A 19,859-nucleotide genomic window follows, 5' to 3' on the forward strand; every position below is an offset into this window, starting at 1 on the left:
AAAGGTAGAGGAGGCCGACTTCACCAGGATTCCCGGGCCTTTCTGTCTCCCAAGGTTCTCTGGGCAGGCCCCATTGCTCAGGGGGGTGGGGCCCCTGGTTTCCCATACTCTGTCACCACCACCCCCACCCAGGTCACTGGGAGCTGTGATGTGTGAGGTTGCCATGGCAATGAAGTGGGGGCAGGGCACCTAGGGCATGGAGCAGGACTATGGAAGTCACCAAGAAGGTGGGGGGCCCTGATCCATCGGGCCCCCAGGGCCACCCCTCAGCCAGCAGCCAGCAGCTGGGGGGTGGCCACAGAGGGTCCCAAGGACCATGGATAGATTCGGGATCTGTATACTTCAGGCAGGGGTTGTCATTATCCACTGAGGCCATCATTGATAGGACCTGTGACCCTGCCTCCCAGGCCCATGCCCCTGAGCCCATTCACCAGCTACACCAGGATCCTGCTGAGGTTGGCTCCCAGTGTGGCCGTGAGCGGGCCTCCCAAGATGCCCCAAAACTCCCCTCTACTAGCCCATTTCCAAGCTCCATCGTGGGAACCCAAACGCATCTCATCGTGGAGAACAGGACTCTGACCTTACCCGTGGACACACGCAGTGACAGCACCAGTGACTCGCTCCAGCATGGATTTTGCCGCTCCCGGCTTCGGGTGCATGTTGCAGGTGAGGGCAAGGCTCCAGCTAAAGTCCTGGTAGGCTGGGGCAAAGGCCCCTGCCACCCTGACAAGATAGCCCCCTTGGGCAGCAGGAAGAGCCGGTGGCTACCTTATTTCCTTTCAGGGGAGGATGGCTCGGCTGCAACGCAAGGTCCTCTTCTGACTCCAGCCCAAGGTCAGGGCCAGGGCAAGGGCCCGTGTCCTCCCGCCCAGGCTCCTCCAACACCAACTCAGGCAAATACTCCAGCTGGGGATACTACCCCAATGCCGGCAGCAGCTGAACCTAATACCTGCAACTCTGACCACTTGACAGACACCACTGCCACAACCCATGGCCTGTCCCAAGAGCTCCTGCTCAGGAAGTGTGGCAACCAATGGTCAGTCCTCTTGGAGTCTTCCGAAGTGGTCCCATCCTGCCAGGACAAAGTAGATTTTTGTTTCCAGAAGGAGCCTCCCACCCCAATGCCCACTCCAGAGGAGTCCTCTGACCATGTCCAGGAGCTCGAGGTTGCTGGAATGCAGGTGTTACCCACCCCACCTGAGAACCCAGCGGAGAAGCCCCTGGTCTGTACCTCTAGGCCAGGCAGCCCAACACCAGGCTCAGGCCCCCCGGGTACGCCCAAGTCCCAGAGGAATAGCCAGGAGAACTGTAGCTCTCAGACAGACCAGCAGCCTCTCAATGTTTGCAACAATACCTGCTCCAGTGTGCCACCATCTGCCTACCAAGTATCCTGCCACAAGCAGTCGCCAGTCCAGTCTCCCAGGGAAGCTGCACAGACATCCCCCTCCAGTGCTCCTACCTGCCAGCTCCAGGATGCCACTGAAGATCATGTGCTGGTATTCGATATGGCCACAGGCAAAACCAGGATCGGGCTACTGTGCCATGACCCCACAGGTTCACGGGCAGTGCTGGTTGGTGTCATGCCCAGCCACTCATCCGTCTATGTCCCCGAAAATGTGTTGTCCACTACACCATTAGCCATGCCCATCCTTTCCCCTGACAACAATCGCTCCAGCTTCTGGTCCACTTCGCACATGCTCTCCAGCCCTGCACCCTCCAGCCTTTTATCTGGAAGCTACCGAGAGGTGGCCTTGGTTCCCAAGGAGGGCAGGCTCAACTTGGAGTCACGGGACACCCCTAGTTCTGAGACACCCATCAGAGTGTTCACTGGGCCCGTTCCACTAGGAATGCCCCTCCAGCTTGGTGAGAGGCTATTGAGCCATGTTCGTGATCCTGGCTGCTCCAAACCAGATGGTGTAAAAAGTGAACCTAGTCATACTGTCTGGATGCTGGATGCCTTCAGGATGCAGCACACCTCCATGATCCAGCCCAAGAAACTTCAGTGGATGAACTCAGAGCAGACCCCAGAGCTTACTCCAGAAGCCCAAAAGCAGGAGGTGCCCAGATCTCTGCTTCAGGAGGATAGAGGCAACCACGACCAGAAAGAGGTCCTTACTGCTCACCCTGACAGCCTTCGGGGTGAAGGTGCTGGGCAGGCCTCCCTCGGTGGTCGGTCCCTACTGGCTGAGCAGCATCCTCTTGCTGGACAGCCCTCTCTGACCAGTCAGCCTCCCTCTGCTGAGCAGTGCCCCCTCACCAGGCCCACCCATCCTTCTGGACAGCCTCTCCTGGCTGAGCAGTCCCCCTCTACCAGGCAGCTCCCCCTTCCTGGTCAGCCCCCTCTCACTGGCACCCCTCTTGCCAGGCAGCTTTCTCTCACCGGGCAGCCTCCCTTTTCTCAAGAACCCCCCATTTCCAAAGGACCCATCTCAGGAGGGCCCCCCATCATCAGGGAGCCCAGCCAGGCCTCCACCATGTGCCAAGAAGGTGAGCCCTTGGGCTTGCCAGCCCATGTGGGGGTACTTCAGATGCCCCTGGCCCCTGAGGAGACCTGTGTCTACATGAGCAGAGATAAGGTCGGTGGTGGCGCCACTGAAAGCTCCAGCACACATCGGCTCTCATCCTGGCAACCGGGCAGTTCCCCCAGGACCCAGGAGGAACAGTTTTCCCTGGTCACATTCTCTACATCTGGCACTGGCTGCAAAGTCTTGCCCGTGGCCATGGTGGGCACAGAGCCCCAGGGTCCCCGCTTCAAGGTGACACCCGAGAACATCATGCACTCATCAGTAGTTGCACACCTTGGCCTGCTCCGTGGGGCCTGCTATGAACTGGTGCCCACCACAGATGCTCCGCCGATGCAGTCCCCGGTGCTCTGCCGCCACTCACTCGGTCCCTACCAGGACATGGCAGCTGTGGTGATTGACACAGGCACAGGCTTCACCAAATGTGGACTGGCCAGAGAGGACCATGTCCTCAGTGTGTTGCCTTCACGTGTCCAGTTGCTACAGCACCCAGCCCAGGACGAGCCCCGGTATGCGGTGCCTGAGAACCAAGAGGGCTCCTATCCGGTGCTGAATCGGGGAGTGGTCTCTGACTGGGATGCACTGGAGGTGCTGTGGCAGCACCTGTTTTACTGCAGGCTGGGCGTGCGTCCAGAGGAGCTGGCTGTACTTGTGGCCGATTCGCCCATCTCGCCACGCACCAACAGAGAAAAGGTGGCGGAAATACTCTTTGAGCGTTTCCATGTGCCAGCCATGCAGACAGTGCATCAGGCCCTGCTGGCACTCTACGCTTATGGGCGCACCACTGGGTTGGTGCTGGGCAGTGGCTATGGGACCTCCTACGTGGCACCTATCCTCACTGGGGATCTGGCCCCACTTGACACCTACCGGCTGGATGTGGCCGGTGTTGACCTCACTGAATACCTGGCTCAGCTACTGTTGGCAGGTGGCTACTCACCACCCAAGGCAGGGTTGGTCAACCAGATTAAAGAGGGCTGCTGCTACGTGGCCATGAATATGACAGCTGAGATGGCCCGCACTCGGACTCAGGCCCGAGTGGACTTTGTGCTTCCAGACAAGCAAGTCATCACTCTGGGCTCTGAGCGTTTCTGCTGCCCTGAGGCCCTCTTCCAGCCCAGTCTGCTAGGCCTCAACCAGCCTGGCCTCCCACAACTAGCTCTCTTGAGCATCAGCCGGCTGGAAGCCAAGCAGCAGGAGCAGTTGCTGGCCAACGTGGTGCTGGACGGTGGCAGCACCCTGATAAATGGCTTTCCTGAGCGCCTGAGACAGGAGCTGGGCCCCCAAGCCACTGTGCTGGGCTCTCCCCATCGTGCCGTTGCTGCTTGGCTTGGAGGCTCCATCATGGCGTCCCGGGACTCCTTCCAGAGCTTGTGGCTCAGACGCCGTGAGTACGAGGAGGAAGGCCCTTGGGCCATCTACAAGTACCATCTGTGAGCACATAAAAGTTCTGGTTCTGCTTACTTGATCACTGTGGCATGTTTTAGACACAGAGTGTCCAGACATAGAGTCAGGGATGGGGACCCTGGCACTCCCAAGGCACACCCTGCACATTGGAACTTCCATGGGTCCTAGCAATCTTATCCTTTCCAGAGGACCCCAGAACCCCTTGGCTGGCATTGGCTCTGGTCTAACCTGACCTTTCCTGCACCCCAAGGGCAACCACAGACAGTGGCTGCTGTGGGTTTTGCCCCGTTGCCCTGACGACAAGTGCAATTACCCTTGATTGCCAGCTCGTTGCCATGGCAATTTCAAACATAATGTAATAACCCACACAGCCTGGAGTGAGTCATGAAGGGGGACAGCCCCCTCCCCTAGCTCCAGAGGAAAAGACTGCTTGCCCTCCTCCATCTTGGGCCCCCTACGGGGGGCTAAGGACAGCAACATGGACAACACCCTAACAGTTCCAAAGATGGCTGGGGACCTACAGCATTAGTGACCCCCATGGGAGGGTATTTGTCAAAGTTTAGGCTTCTTGGGGGAGCTAGCCTGGTAATGCAGTGGCCCCTAAAGTCTGAACTTTGTGAGAGCTCTATGCTTCTGTGGGTCAGTCAGAATATGAGAGTATGAGAGTTCTGGCCTTTGGTGTCCTAGGGCAGGAAGTCAGGGTCATGGGGGGCAGCAGATAAGTCCTGGATCCTGGATGGATGGTACACCTGAGCTGAGCGATGAGATCTGGCCTGCTTTATAGGCTCTGTGGATAGGGAGGCTCACACTTTACCTTGCCTCTCTGACTGTCTAGCTCTGGTTGGGAGCTGGAACTGTCAACTTTAGGCTCCCTTCTCCTCCTCAGCCTTCCAACCTGGACTGTCCCCACTCACAGGGTGCCTAGGGCACAAGCTTCCTCAAGAGATCCTCAGAGAGACTACTGGCCAATGCCAATGCCAATGCCAATGCCAACTGCCCCAGCTCTTTGTCCAAACTCTGCCCTATGCTAAAGGACCTTCTGCTATTCCTCTGGCCAGGGGAGTGTGGCTAGAAAACATGGCCCCTGAACTGGTCTAGCTCTGAATAGTGGAGGTAGGAATAAAGTTAAACATGGGCCCAGTCCATGGCCTAGAAGAGCTGAGAGGATGGTGTCCAGCTGGTATTGCTACTTCCCACCCAGAGGGCAGCTGAAGGTAGAAGCCAAGACACCGAAGCCCTACCCTGCCTGTGCCTCCCTCCCTGGCTGGGGGCTGAGGGACAAGCCATTCCCCAGTCCCAACCCTGGATCCGCATCTTTAGGTTGTTCTCTCCACAAAGGGCCAAGACCTGATATCCCCCAAATGCCTGAGAGTGAAGGGCTGCCCTGGGTGGGGAGACTGGCAATAGCCAATAGGGTCATCACGGCCCCAGCAAGCCCTTAGCATGGCCCAGCCTCTTCCCACATCTGGCTTTTACACCCTGCTTCAGCCTCCACTTTCTGAGGCCTGTGTCAGGCAGGAAGAGGATCAGTGGCTCCAGGGACCAGTGGCTCCAGGGACTGGCAACAGTGTCCATGTATATGTGCAAGCAAGCATGCCTGGGTGCACACAGAATGCAGACACATGTGCCACTGGGCACCACCGCACACACTGTGCTCCTGCCATCTCCTTCAGCAGAAGCGCGCGCACAGACATAGTCACACGTGTACACACACACCCTGCCATGTGCACTCACCCACAGGCACATGGAATGTGCACACGACCAAGAAGACGTGGAGCACTGCCAGCAGCAAGCAGGGCTCTAGCGAACCACCTCTTCCCCTGCCTCTAAATGCCCCATTCCAGCCTCTCCTCAGCCCAGCTTCTCCATACCTAGACAGCCATGGCCTTTGGGAAAGACAGATAATGTATGTCACAAGTGTAGGGTCAGCAAGCTACAGCTCAGCAGCACTATACAACTCAGAAAACCATTGCTTCAGGGACCATGGGCAGACAACAGGAAAGTGCCAGGCCATTCATTCATTCTGCAGACATGAACTGAGTATACTGAGATAAAAACCCAGCCTCTGCCTGCCAGGAGATTAGGAGATTCCTATGGCGTGTGTGTGTGTGTGTGTGTGTGTGTGTGTGTATGTGACTGTGATCACCCAGAGCCCAGAGAGCTCATAGGTGGCATCAGCCTGGCCTACAAGAGGTGACCCAAAGCCAGAGAAGGATGTGAAGGGCCCCTTGACACCCTCGTCCGGAGGCAGATATTGAGGGGCCTTGTGTGAGTGGTCATTTCCCAGGTCAGCCTTCCCAGCCTCTGCTCCAGCTTCCTCACTTGAGCAGTCACTCCTGTCAGCAGCCATGGGGACCCATGCAGGGTAGACTCATTCAACATTAAAGGGTTTGGAGATGACCCCATCCAGGACAGGGTCAGAAGGCTCACTGGGAGGTTTGGGGTGGGGTAGAATCCAGCTCCAGCTACCAAGAAGTCTGTCTGGCCTTCAGACATGGGCCTCAGGATGGTTCTCAGTGCTTGTGAGGGCGGAGGGGCAAGCACTGGGGCCATGTGCCTCCCTGACAAAGGAAGGAGAAATGGCCAAGGTCTACCTTCAAGACTTCCTTTTGGCAGTTCTCAATTTCCTTCTATCAGAGGACGGGCGTGGTGGGGCACCTTTGGTGCAACAGTTCTCCTGTATTCCCATATCCCAGCCCAGGATGCTGGTGGTGATGCTTCTCATGAAGAGTTTCAGGGTGATTTTGCTGGAAAGAAAGCAGAATCCACATCATGTCATAGGTGACTTTTATACGCTGGGAAATTCAGTGCTATGCAGGGAGGAGCAGCCTGGGCCAGCCACCCTGGCTGGGACTTGGGGATGAGAAAGGCTGAATTGGGGTGGGGGGGTGCGGGGGGATAGGAGGTTCTCCCACCATGGTCGGGAGCCCTCACTGACCACGTGCACACACTCACCCATGTGTTTACTAGTCATAACTAGGGGATGCCAGTCTGTAATGCAGCTTGCCCTGGCGACTGCCCACTTTGTTCTTGGAAGTAGTTCTGCCCTTTGGGTCAGGTTGTGGGAGCTAGGCGGAGGGCTCTGTCCCCTGGGGACTACTACCTGCCGAGAGATTCCTGTGTAGCTCCGGGGCTCAGGCTTTCCCCACACCTCCTACTCCCAACTCCCTATCATGGGCGTAAGAAGGCCGCCCTGGCCCCTGTGCCCAGTCAGTCCGAGGGCCGGCGGCGGGCAGACCAAGGCTCTCTGAGTCGCTGCCACCAGTCGTCCGCCCCCCTCCGAGTGGGATTCTGGCTTCAGGCTCTGCCAGGGCCGGGGCGGAGCCTGCCGAGGGAGGCCCCGCCCCCAGCCCGCCCCCGGCCCGGGGTGCGAATCCGGCGCCTGTGAGCGGCGGGAGATGCTGGAGGTTTGCGAGCCGGAGCGGCTGCAGCTGGCGCCGCGTCTGCCCCGCGTGCCCGGAGCGGATTCTGCCCGTCGCCCCCGGAGCCTTCGGCGCCCCGCCGAACACGCGATCGCTTCCTCCGTGTGACCGACCGGCGCTGCAGGTGCGGGGCGGGCCGCGCGGGGGGGGGGGGCGCCCCCAAACGCACGTTGTGGGGGTCTTGGGGGATTGGGTCCCCGACTCAAGGTTTGGGTCGCTCAGTGCGCGGGGGCTCCTCGAGGGCTCGGGGCCCCAGCGTGGGCAGAGCACGCCAGATCTGCAGGTCCGGGGGGCTTAAAGTTCCCGGTCACCTCGCACGGCTCGGGGGTCCCAGGGGAAGCCTCTGAGCCTCAGGTCCAGGCGAATATCCCCCTCCCTACCCTCCCCCGCCCCCCTTCTCGCTGCGCTCCTAATTGTGAAAACCTTAACCCTCGAATATTCGTGGTGCCCCATGGGGGTAGGGGCCCAGGGCTGAACCGACCCTCCAGACTCCCAGAGCCGCCTTCAGCCCCTCCCGACTGCCCCCGGGTCCCCTTCCTCCTGCTAAGCAGTCACTAATTTCCATGACAACGGAGAGTTCTTTATGGGCGACAACCTGAAGGGGGCTGGGCGGGGCTGCCGCGGGGTGGGGGAGGAGGCTCCAAGCCCCTGGGGCCCAGCAGCCCCCTTGCCAAGGTCCTGCTTCCTTGCCTGAACAAGGGAGGCCAGCGGGGGGTTCAAGGCGCCGACCCAACGCTGCGCGGTGGGGGTAGGGACGCACATGTTTCTGCTGGGAGGTGCGGGGCTTGGTGCTCACACGTGTGCCTCCCGCATGTGTGTTGCTGTGCCAGCGGGGGCGAGTCAGCAGCGCTGGGGAAGGGGGTCAGGGTGGCACCACGGTGGGGAGCAGGGTCCCTGGCTGGGGAAGTGGAGGAGTAGACAATAGACAAATGAATTTCCGCCTTCCCCAGCCTGTAGTGTCTGATAGAGACCCTTCTCTCCCAGCCCCCATGGCTCTGCCAAACTGCTTTTGTCCGCACCCCCTAGACACAGCCTGCTCCACCAGATCTCCTTCTGGGGAGGAGGGCCCTGTATCCTTCACCAAAAGCTTAGTCTGCAGCAGTCCAGCCCATGTCCTGCTGTTGGTGCCCACCCCTCCAAAGCCCAGACTTTGAGCCCCCCAGGACCACCTAGGGAGACCTAGTTCTCCCCCTCCCCCCACCCCACCCCCCAGGCGAGTTTTAGCCACCTGCTGGACCTGTTTCCTCATCTGGGAAATGGGTGTCTCTACTCCCCTCCGTGTCAGGCAGAGGTCTCTTTCTGCCTTTCTTTTATAGCATTTGGTGCGGAACCCCCCACCCCACTGGGTCCCCAAGGCTGCCTTTCTCCTATTTGCAGCTGGCCCTCCTCTCCAGCTGGTGTCCTGGTGACCACTCACTAGCAGGTGGACAGTCCTTGCCCTGGGAAATGGCTGCAAAGTCCAGGATCTCCTTCTAGGGAAACCGAGGCAGGGGGTTTGTGGTGTGCAGTTGTTACCGTGTTTCTGGGTTGTTTAGGATGCTGTTTCTGCCCCCCCTCCCCTGATCCACTGTTAGAAAGGGAGGTGGCTGCAGCAGGGAATTAGGCTGAACTGCTAGAGGGGCCCTAGGGACCCAAGGCCTGGGGAGCACCTCTGATGAGGGGGGGTGTGGCTGGGGAGTCTAGGCAGGGCTGGGCCAGCTGACAGGAGGGGCTAAAGGGAAGCAGCCAGGTCTCTAAGCTTTATTTCCCCCACCATGTTTGTGCCTTCCACATAAGGGACCTGCTTCACCTAAACTGCCTGATAATCCAGAGTGGGGCCACAGAATTGTTCTGAGGGGATTGCGGCAGCTGGCCTTTCCTCTCAGGCCATGGTTGTGTCTCCCACACCAAGTCCAGTACATATCTGAGGGCTATGGGAGGGTTCAGTGTGGAAAGTCCGTGAAGCAAGGACATCTCCTGGCCCAGGTGTTCAGCACATGTGGCTGTGGGGGCTTTGGGGCTCTGCTGGGCATCCATAGACCCCTTTGGAATCCCCTGCCTACCTTCCTCTCCTGTATCATTGTGATCATGTCCCTTTTATTTGCTCCCCTCCCATCCGTTTCTGCCTTAGTCCCTCTCTGTCCCTGCCTCTCTTTTCCTTTCTAAAGTCTCTTAATTCTCCTACCTCCTCTTCCTTGAGGGGGCCAGGTCACAGAACCTACAGGAAAAGAGTCGGACCAAAGTCTCAGGGAATTCTTAGAGAAGGGGTTTGGCCTGCACTTCTCCCCTTTCCCTTCCCTTTGTTTCAAAACTTCCATTACCATAGCAATCTTTTACTCCGAGGCCTTTTCCTCCATTTCCCTCCTCTACCCACAGGGAAGCAGGGCCCTCAGTGGATTCTCCTTCAGAGTTTCAAAGATTGGGACCCCAGGTGCCTGGTAGGGGCCAGTTCACTCTTCCCTCTGCCATGCCAAATTCAAGGCTGAACTTTCTGGAGGCAGCCGCACTGGACTATATGCCCACTGCTGAGGCTGGAGAGGACCCTCCTCTCCCTACTCCATCATTAGAAGGGAGAAAGTCGGCAGCAGGAACTATGGACCATGATTTGGCTGGAGTCGGAGGTCCAGCCAGGGCAACCCCTTGCCCATGTCCCTGAGGCAGTTGGACAGTGGACTAGAGCTTGGTTCTGCCTCCTGATACCAGACCCTAAGAGTGAAGTCTCCATTTCTCTGGGTCTTTTGGGTGAGACCTCAAGCTACAGGCCAGGCAAAGCTTGGGCCCAGGCATGTACTTTGCACCAGGAAACCCAGCCCCAGTCCCCGAGAGAGAAGAGCAGGGGAGGGGAGGTAGTACCTGAAGGCTGGTGTTCACAGCTGCCACTAAATTGGGAGGTGTTGCCCACAGTTGTCGGGAGGTAGCTGGAGCCCTCTTGGGCCCTTCCTGACCTCCCAAGATTTATTACAAGTTCTGGAATTCCACATGGGAGAGGACGAAGACAGCAGGAAACTTGTTTATGGCTATGAAATGTGGGGCCTGAGCCAGGCTGACCCCAGTGGAAGAGGGGGACAGGACTCTAATGTAGGACCACAGGACCTCTGGACCCAGACTTAAGGCTGCAGTAAGGGCTCCTAGGGGACTCTTTATTACCAGGGCACCAACAGGCAGAGGCTCCCTCAGGGCTGTCTGAGGCTCGATTGCCCAAGCCCAGAGGTCAGACCTAAGGAGCAAGCATTGACTAGAGAGTGCTTGGCCCTTAGGCACTCTTAGAGCCAGTTGGAGGACAGTGGCAGTGCCCGTGCCAGGCTCCGCACTTCCCCCAAGCTCTCCTTGGACAGCCCCCATGCACCCTGTTTCTCTGCAGAAAATGGAAAGAGCCACATCTCTAGGGAAATGGCCACTATGGGGCTTCTGTGCCCTCCTATGTCCCAGTGTGGACCCAAGGCAGAGCCCAGGTCCTGCATCAGTGGGAAAACTCTTTGCTGTTGGGTATTGGGTCTGAGCTGTCTGGGCCATGAAGGTGAGAAAGCAAACCCCTTTCTGCCTGGCCTTCTACTGTTCTTGAAGCTATCCCTTGACTGTGCCTCCCAGGCTCAGGGCCAGTGTCCCCTTTGTTGCCAGCAGGTGCCAGGGGTTTGGTGCGCACACCGGCAGCCTCTGAGGCAGCAGCAATGGGTAGCAGGTGGTGGAGTGGGTGGGGGTGGAGGGGACCACTTTTCTCCTTTCTTAGCCCTGGGGCTAGATTGGGGGTGGAGACAAATGAGTGCATTAGACTGGTAAGGAGAAGCAGTACTGGCTGCCATCATGGCACCCATGGTAGAGAGGCAGATCTGCCTCTGCCCCAGCTATGAGGTTTTAGGACATGGATCGAGGCTGATGTGACTGTGAGCAGAGGTCTGGATTCCTGTGGTGGAGACCGACTGTGAGACCAACCTTGGGCTCTTGTAGGCACAAGTGCATATGCATGGCTGAAAGCTGGGGCAAGATCAGGGATGGGCATATACATAACCTCCCACACCACATGGCAGAGCAAGGAGCTGGTGGAGTGTGGGGTGGGGGGAGGTGGAGATTGTGGAAGGTGTCTCTCAGAGAAGGGCCATTTTGAGTCTGGAGCGTCAGGATCATTTTAGGCCATTTGTTGCATGAACAACCTTATAATGTCAGAAATCACAATGAAAGAAGAAAAAGATTAAGCCCTGGTCTGGACACCTAGCTCATGTAGAGGCTGCTTCACAGGGGGGCCAAGTGTCCTTGCCAGTGTCCACGCTTCTTGCCATTGAATGGACACAGTTGAGCTGGCAAGTCACCTGTTGTTGGATTTTAGATAGTTGCTGATTTTTTTTTACGTTATAAATAACTCTGCTGTGACAAATAGGATACTGATGGGAGGCTTTGGGGGAAGGGCATTCCTGCCACAGGGAATGGTGTAAGCAAAGCAACAGAGCTAGGACTTAGGTCCCTCCCAGTTTCCCGGGGGGCCTGCAGGCTAGGGTACCACCCCTCTGCCCAGTACGTGGTCCTTGGGTTCCAGCCTGGAAAGGGAATTGCAGTGCGTTAGAACCATCAAGGGACTGATACAGGCCCCCTCCCCCAGATTGTTAGGGCATAGAGATGGGTGGCCGGCAGTGGTGGGTGGCTGTGCCTCTGCTCTCAGCTCTGAGTGTGGGATTCCAGCCACATGCTCCTCTCCGGCAGACGCAGGAGCAGGGCTGTGACCACAGTGGCAAAGACATGCATTCGGGGCTGATCTTCAAAGCTTCTCTTGTTTGCATCTGCAGTGCCTCACAAGATGGCTTAAGCCCTGGCTTAAATCACGCCAACGAAATGCATTTGCGTTCCCTGAGCCCAAACCACAGGGATGAGGGAAGGATGGAATTTTTTTCCTAATGCTGAGGGCAAAGATGAGAGAAGACTTCGGGGACTATGACCCGTGGGAGGTGGGTGGCCTCTGCCTGGGAGAGGAAGGAAGCAAAAGCCAAGGCTGGCCACAGGGCTCATATGGGTCCTAGCCTTTGACCCTGGCTGGCAGAGTCCCTGGGACCCAAGCTGCTTCCTCTGGGGGTGGCTTCCTCCCTTCTCCACTACCCTGTAGCTAGGAGTGACTCCAGGCCGGGGAGCATCTAGGTGGTCAAGGCCATAAGCCAGGTCCGGGCACAGTGGTTGCTCATCTGTGAGGACAGAGAATATGCACCATCAGCAGAGGCAGAGCTGTGTGAATATAGCCTTAGTGCAGAGCTTGCCATGGTCCCAGATCGCATTGACTGGGCATTACCGAGGTCCAGACACTGTCACCAACTCCCCTCCCAAAGTTGACCGTTAGCAAGAGCTGTGACTTCCTTTTCCTTTGGGTGCGGGAGCCAGTTCCCCCAGCACTGTAGGTGAGGATTGGGTCTGCAGGATCATAGACCCTCCAGTACCATGCCCCAGGGGTCAGAGTGCCTGGAGCCCATTGTAGTCAGCTGTGTGTGGTCGCTTTTGTGCCTGGAATGCTCACCCCTGGCCAGGGCCCTATGCCCTGGACCTGACTGCCTAGATCTCCTATGGGCCTTGGCACTGTGGGACTGGCAGGCTTGTCTAGCTTCTCCAGACCATTACCCCTGCATGCCTCCTGGCAGATCCTTCCCCTCTAAGGCCCAGCCCTGATGCTGTTTCTTCCTCAAAGCCTTTCCTCACTTCCACCCAAATGGGGGTTCTCTCTCTGTGGAAACTCTCCAAGCACTGTGCCTCAATACGTGTATTAAATCAATAAAGTTAATTATAATAAAAATTCTAACAGAAAAGTAATAAAAGATATAAACTGCCCCTCTAACACCTAATTCTTTGCCACAGAGGGCCCTCTGATTTTCTTAGGTGTCTCTCCAGAATTGAGTTTGTGAATGTACACTGGTATATAAACTTTAAAAAATTTACCTGAGGGGATCCCTGGGTGGCTCAGTGGTTTAGCACCTGCCTTTGGCCCAGGGTGTGATCCTGGTGACCCGGGATCGAGTCCCACGTTGGGTCCCTGCATGGAACCTGCTTCTCCCTCTGCCTCTCTCTCTCTCTCTGTCTCTCTCTCTGTCTCTCATGAATAAATAAAAATAAAATTAAAAAAATTTACCTGGGCACCCTTGACCCATCATTCTGTCCCTTGCTTCTCCACTTAACATCTTAGAAACTGTCCGACTGTAGCACATTTTGCTACTATATTCTTCATCATAACTACCAAGTATTTTTTTTCCAAGTATTCTTTAATATGGATGGCTATACTTTTTTAAAGATTTTATTCATTTATTTATTTATTTAGAGAGAGAAAGAGGGAAGGAGGGAAGGAAAGAGTGTGAGAAGGGGGAGGGGCAAAGGGAGAGGGAGCAAGTATCCCAAGTAGACTCTGAGCTGACCATGGAGCCCAATTTGGGGGCTTGATCCCATGACCTGGAGATCATGACCTGAACCAAAATCAAGAGTTGGATGCTTAAGCAACTGAGCTCCCCAGGTGCCCCATTATGGCCATGATTTTAACATTTTAACATTATGAAATATAACAAAAAATCTAAAAATGTGCCCCAAACTTTTATGTGCATTTTTACAAATTATTATAGAACAAACAACTGTGAAACCACAACCCAGGTTCAGAAATCAGCCCTCCAGAATATCCCCAAGTGTCCTCACTTAATCACAACTACTCTCTTTCTCTTAGAAGGACTTGTGGTATTTATTTCCTAGCTTTTTTTTTTTTTTTTTTTTAATAGTTTTACCAGAACATTTGTATCCATATACAGTACAGGTTAGTTCTGCATGTTTTGAATTCTATATCAATAGGATTATGGTCTGTGTATTCTTTTGTCTTTTTCACTCAACACTATGTTGGTGAGATTTACCGTGTTATTAGGTAGAGCTGCAGCTCCTTCACTTCCATTGCTGTGTAATATTCCATTGTGTGACTGTACCATAATACATCCTGCTGCTGGTGGTTATGTGGGCTGTTTCTAGTTTTGGGCAGTTACGAATGTTACCACTATAAGCATTCTTGTATGAGTGGCCTGATGCCTAAATGTATACATTTCTGTAGGGCTTATATTTAGCAGTGCAAATGCTGGTTCATAGGGCATGTTCAACTTTAACAGTTTTACCAAACTGTTTTCCAAAGGAGAGACATAGCCTCCACCAGCAGGGCTTGTGTTCTCCACATCTTTGCCAACACTTGGTATCTTCAGACTTTTAGAGATGGCTCTCTGCTGGGTGGGTGGTTATAGCCCCCTTCATCTGTGTAATAGCTGAAATGTAAGGAAATCATTTGGTAAAATTTTTTTTTAATGTATGCCGTACAAAATGATTCCCTGGTATGTCAGTTTAATGTTTTTCGTAAGTGGGGGCTGTTGTAGTTCAGGCAGCCAAGCTGAGTGGCAGTAGCAATGGCCAGCAAAGCAGGATTAGGAACCTGACCACCTTTTAGCCCCTTCTAGTACAGTCTCTGCCCCTTGCTTGGCTTGAGCCAGGCTGGGGTCTCCCAGAGGCATCCTCTGGATTGTGGGGAGAAGCCTCCATGTTGTGGTACAGCTGAGCTAGATTCCATCCTGCTTGCAGCTCAGAGCCTGGCAATGCCGTTTGGGTGTGTGACTCTGGGCGATAAGAAGAACTATAACCAGCCGTCGGAGGTGACTGACAGATATGATTTGGGACAGGTCATCAAGACGTGAGTGCTGGGTCTGGTGGTGGAGGGTGGGTGGGCAAGGGCTGGTGAAAGGGGAGCAGAGGGCTGCTCACACTGAGGCCAGGGCTGAGTGGGGTGCTTGCCGGCTGCAGTGAGGAGTTCTGTGAGATCTTCCGGGCCAAGGACAAGACGACGGGCAAGCTGCACACCTGCAAGAAGTTCCAGAAGCGGGACGGCCGCAAGGTGCGGAAGGCGGCCAAGAACGAGATAGGCATCCTCAAGATGTGAGTGTGAGGCCTAGGGGTAGGGTGGCATAAAAGGTAGCAGAGAAGGGTTTCAAGGGCAGGTGGCCTCAAGCAGTACCAGCCTCTGGGCAGTTAATTTGCTGTGGCCCACAGTGGCAACCAGAGCCTCTCTTAGGGGTTTACCCAGCCCTGACTATTGGCCCCTCTCTCTGTTGCCAGGGTGAAGCATCCCAATATCCTGCAACTGGTGGATGTTTTTGTGACCCGCAAGGAGTATTTCATCTTCCTGGAGCTGTGAGTGTGGGCCTGGGGTCTCAGGATTCCTCAGTCCCCAGGGCCTTTACTTCCTCTGCCTTCTGCTACCAGGGAAAGCTCCCTTTCTGGACCCACAGGGTCCTGGGTCCCTGTGTCTTGCCCAGCCAGCTTCCTGGTATAGGCAGCCTGCCCAAGTCCTCCTGCCCCACCCCCGATCCTGCCCACGCCGGGCTCAGGGGCTGGTGTCCCTCAGGGCCACGGGGAGGGAGGTGTTTGACTGGATCCTGGACCAGGGCTACTACTCGGAGCGAGACACGAGCAACGTCGTGCGGCAGGTCCTGGAGGCCGTGGCCTACTTGCACTCACTCAAGATCGTGCACAGGAACCTCAAGGTGAGGCCAGGAACCAAGTCTGTTGGCAGCCAGCCTAGGGCTGACGTGGGCTGCACCTTGGGGTCTGAGTTCTAGCCTCTGGGGTCCTCATGGAGTCTTTCTCTGCTCACCCACATGTCATGCCTGCCCGGAGCAGTTGGAGAACCTGGTTTACTACAATCGGCTGAAGAACTCAAAGATTGTCATCAGTGACTTCCACTTGGCTAAGCTAGAGAATGGCCTCATCAAGGAGCCCTGTGGGACTCCCGAGTACCTGGGCAAGCAGGGGGTGGGGCAGGAACAGGGGCAGGGTGGGAGATAGTCTTCAAGCAGTGGCTCTCGGTAGAGGGGGAAGGAATTCTCTAGCCTGGAATGGGTGTGAGTGGTACCAGGACTGGCCAGGCCTGATACTGATCATTAGATGGACACTGTGTTTGCAGCCCCAGAGGTGGTAGGACGGCAGCGGTATGGACGCCCTGTGGACTGCTGGGCCATTGGAGTCATCATGTACATCCTGTGAGTGATTGGGCAGGCAAGCAGGTTTGCAGCCAGGCTGGTTTTTTTTTTTATCCATGGCCTTCCAGGGTGACCCTGACCTTTTGCCCCCATGCAGGCTTTCAGGGAACCCACCTTTCTATGAGGAGGTGGAGGAAGACGACTATGAGAACCATGACAAGAACCTCTTCCGCAAGATCCTGGCTGGCGACTATGAGTTTGACTCTCCGTATTGGGATGACATTTCACAGGCGGGTGAGGAGGTGCCCAGCATGTGGGTGGAGGGAAGGGTTGGTGTGGGGGATCTGCTTTCAGACTTCTCTGCTGGACTCTGCTCCCACATCCCAGCCCATTCATCACCCCTAGACAGTGAGATGAGGTACCCATGCCTATCCTCTCTCTGGCTTTGTTCCCAGCCAAAGACCTGGTAACAAGGCTGATGGAGGTAGAGCAAGACCAGCGCATCACCGCAGAAGAGGCCATCTCTCATGAGTGGTGAGTAGGGCCCATGGAGGACAGAAGGAGAGGCCAGGTTTCTCTAGACCTTTGTCCTCCTCAAATCTAGTAGCCTCCATCCTTGATACTTTGTGTGGGGGTTGGGGGTGCCCAGAGCTCAGGCCAGAGGGCCTGCCTCATAATCTCTGGGTCTTAAAAGAATAGGGCTGGGCAGTCTCCATGAAGGCCTGTATCCCCTCAGATCCAGAAGCACTTGCACCCTTTCTAGGATTTCTGGCAATGCTGCTTCTGATAAGAACATCAAGGATGGTGTCTGTGCTCAGATTGAAAAGAACTTTGCCAGGGCTAAGTGGAAGGTAAGGCTTGGATGACTCCCTTTCCTGGACTGATCCCAAGTGTTCCTTCTGGCACACACAGTTTCCTGCTATATCACACCCCTGTAGCCACACATAGGCATTTCTTCCACTGTCACTACCGTCAACGAGTGTGCTGAACAGTTGGGTCCCTGGTCTAGTCCCCTGGGGTGGTCAGAGGCAGCTAGGGGTGCCATGGAATGGTCTGGCTTTGGCTCTTGCCAAGGAATGGATCCGGCTTCTATAAGCCTCACTCTGGGCCTCTCCACTACCCTCCTTTCAGAAGGCTGTCCGAGTGACCACCCTCATGAAACGGCTCCGGGCACCAGAGCAGTCCAGCACAGCTACAGCCCAGTCTGCCCCAGCCACAGACACTGCAACCGCTGGGGCTGCAGGTGGGGCCCCAGCTGCAAGTGGAGCTGCCCCAGCCCTTGGGGGCGGTGCCACCTCAGCTATAGCAGGTGATGCTGCTCTTGCCGCAAAGAGCGATAATGTAGCCCCTGCAGACCGTAGTGCCACCCCAGCCACCGATGGCAGTGTCACCCCAGCCACCGATGGAAGTACCACCCCAGCCACCGATGGGAGCATCACCCCAGCCACTGATGGGAGCATCACCCCGGCCACCGATAGGAGTGTTACTCCAGCCACTGATGGGAGAGCCACACCAGCCACAGAAGAGAGCACCATGCCCACCACCCAAAGCAGTGTCACACCAGCCACCAAGGCAGCTGGCACCCCTGAGCCGGCTTTGGCCCAGCCGGACAGCACAGCCCCCGGGGGCGCAACAGGCCAGGCTCCACCCTCTAGTAAAGGGGAAGAGGCTGCTGGCTATGCCCAGGAGTCTCAGAGGGAGGAGACCAGCTGAGTGGGCAGGCTGGTGTGGGGCAGGGGGCGGGCAGGAGGGTGGGAGAGTGGATGAGGGGCTTCTCACTGTACATAAGAGTCACTGGCATGATGCCCTTGCTCCCCCCTGCCCCTGCCTCCCAGTGTGAGGCATGACTGGGGGCCACGGGAGAGCAGTCTCATCTCCTGTGTGTATGTGCGTGAGTGGTGGGCAGGCCAGAGGCAGGACCAGCCCCAGCCCCTGCATGGATCCCTTGTGGCTTTTCTGTCTTTTGCTAGCTTCACCAGTTTCTGTTCCTTGTGGGATGCTGCTCTAGGGATACTCAGGAGGTCCCTGCTCCCCTTCCCCTTCCCTTCTTGCCTCATAATTTCCCCAGGCAGGCCCTGCAGGCCCCATCCTCTCCCAGGCCCTAAACTTGGGTGGCCTTGCCCTGAGAGCTGGTCCTCCAGCGAGGCACTGTCAGCGGTCTTAGGCTCCTGCACATGAAGGTATGTGCCTGTGGTTTGTGGGCTGCTCTAGAATGGACACAGGCTGGCATAGAGAATGTAAAAATCTAGGGCAGTATGCTTTAAGACAAGACTGGTCGTATGGTTGGGGGCACTGCTTGGTAGTTTTGGGGGTCCTCAGAAGTGAATGAGAAGGAGTAGGGGGGGTAGAAACTTCCACCTTTGTTCCTGAAAAGTTCCTACTAATACCCTTGTGCTATTTCCTGCCATCCTGGGCTCTGCAGTGGGTTGCCCTGTCCCCTGAGCTTCATGAGCCTGTAAGGGGAAGGAGGAACAGTTGGGATGTGGCAATGAAAACTGGGAAGGCAGCATGCAGGCCGAATACCTAGCGTACCAGCCTACCTGGATCCTTACCCCGAGTCAAAGAGGGAGGGCTGATATCCTTGGCTCTTCTCTGAAGGTATCCCTCAGGCTCAGGCTACAGTCCTCTCCATCCCAGGGGGTCTGCCACATGGCAATGTCCCATAGTTTGATTTGGGGGAGGTTCACCCTTCACAAGGGCATATCTCTGCTCTCCTAATTCAAAAACAAAATAGAGAGGAACCCCCCTCTGTCTGTGACCCATTTCCCCTTGTCAGGGCTTAGAGAGAGGCCCAGGTGCCTCTTAACTATGCTGAGTTGCTTTTTCTGGAATGAGGAAGTGGAATAAGGCTCCCCAGTTTCCTTTTGGAGGCTCCTGGCAGGTGCCCTTTGTCAGACCCCACCACAGCTTGGGCAGGCAGCCACACTGGTCCCGGCCTTTGCTCGGCACTCCAGTGGCAGTCCTGCCCTTCTCCCTGCATGCCTGTGGGTCTGCTCTGGTGTATGAAGGTCGGTAGGCTAACTGTGTGCCTACTGAACCTGGCAAATAAATGTCACCCTGCCAAAGCCTCTGGCCATCCTCTTGCCTTTGCTTCCTCTCTCTTACTTGGGAGGGGCCCCTGGAAGGCAGTGGGGAGGGAAGAGGCTGGGAGCAGGTTCACAGGTCTGTGCTCACTGCCATGAGGATTGCTTGGGCTGAGAGTACAGATCATTCTTTACCACTGTGTATTCCTTGATTGTGTTGGTGGGTCCTCTGGACTCCAGAAATCCATGTGGGTGGTGGGTCCTGTCCTGGGCTTCTGCCAAGGAATAACCTCTGGACTGCTATTCTGACAAGTCCTGTTGAATAAGGAGCCCTTGTCTTGACTTAGGCATACAACTGGAAATCGCCACGGACCAGCCACCATAGGGAGAGACCTTGCCCATGGCCAAAGTGGGCTTCCTTGGGTTGGGGAAAGGGTGCAGGGTGGGAAGTGCACAAAGGTTCTATGCTGCCCTTTGAGTTGATTCCTCCATCCTGTGAACAACACCTGTGCTTTCCACATAGGCCCAAAGAATTTCACTGTGGGTCTAATT

At 56.0% G+C, this 19,859-nt stretch overlaps 2 protein-coding genes across 8 annotated transcripts; both read left to right on the top strand.

Annotated features, from left to right (window-relative positions):
- The first annotated feature begins 209 nt into the window (after positions 1–209).
- LOC112913249 (uncharacterized) lies at positions 210–3,956 on the top strand. The gene has a single exon (XM_025989836.2). It carries the CDS (start codon positions 210–212, stop codon positions 3,954–3,956), a length of 3,747 nt encoding a protein of 1,248 aa, XP_025845621.2.
- Positions 3,957–7,138: 3,182 nt separating this feature from the next.
- On the top strand, positions 7,139–19,349 carry CAMKV (CaM kinase like vesicle associated). 7 transcript variants are annotated; one of them, XM_072722278.1, is made up of 13 exons: positions 7,280–7,472; positions 14,056–14,090; positions 14,891–14,999; positions 15,110–15,241; positions 15,422–15,496; positions 15,711–15,849; positions 15,986–16,106; positions 16,269–16,344; positions 16,442–16,578; positions 16,740–16,818; positions 17,048–17,135; positions 17,416–17,527; positions 17,630–19,349. In XM_072722278.1, exons 3-13 carry the CDS (start codon positions 14,905–14,907, stop codon positions 17,995–17,997), a joined length of 1,422 nt encoding a protein of 473 aa, XP_072578379.1. In that variant the 5' UTR covers positions 7,280–7,472; positions 14,056–14,090; positions 14,891–14,904; the 3' UTR covers positions 17,998–19,349. The 7 variants fall into 7 exon arrangements, with proteins under 7 accessions (XP_025843577.1, XP_025843564.1, XP_072578380.1 ...); XM_025987792.2 differs by lacking the exon at positions 14,056–14,090 and having other exon boundaries at positions 7,139–7,472; XM_025987786.2 differs by having other exon boundaries at positions 7,275–7,472; positions 17,416–19,349.
- The last annotated feature ends 510 nt before the right edge of the window (positions 19,350–19,859 follow it).

This window comes from Vulpes vulpes, chromosome 9 (assembly GCF_048418805.1).
Source record: "Vulpes vulpes isolate BD-2025 chromosome 9, VulVul3, whole genome shotgun sequence".
NCBI lineage: Eukaryota > Metazoa > Chordata > Mammalia > Carnivora > Canidae > Vulpes > Vulpes vulpes.

Bases quoted from the DNA above. Each gene is read 5' to 3' on its own strand.
- CAMKV (XM_025987779.2), top strand. From the start codon at position 14,905: ATGCCGTTTGGGTGTGTGACTCTGGGCGATAAGAAGAACTATAACCAG. The intron at 16,819-17,047 runs GTGAGTAGGGCC...CACCCTTTCTAG, and splicing joins GAGGCCATCTCTCATGAGTG to GATTTCTGGCAATGCTGCTT. The intron at 17,136-17,415 runs GTAAGGCTTGGA...CCCTCCTTTCAG, and splicing joins TTGCCAGGGCTAAGTGGAAG to AAGGCTGTCCGAGTGACCAC.
- LOC112913249 (XM_025989836.2), top strand. From the start codon at position 210: ATGGAAGTCACCAAGAAGGTGGGGGGCCCTGATCCATCGGGCCCCCAG.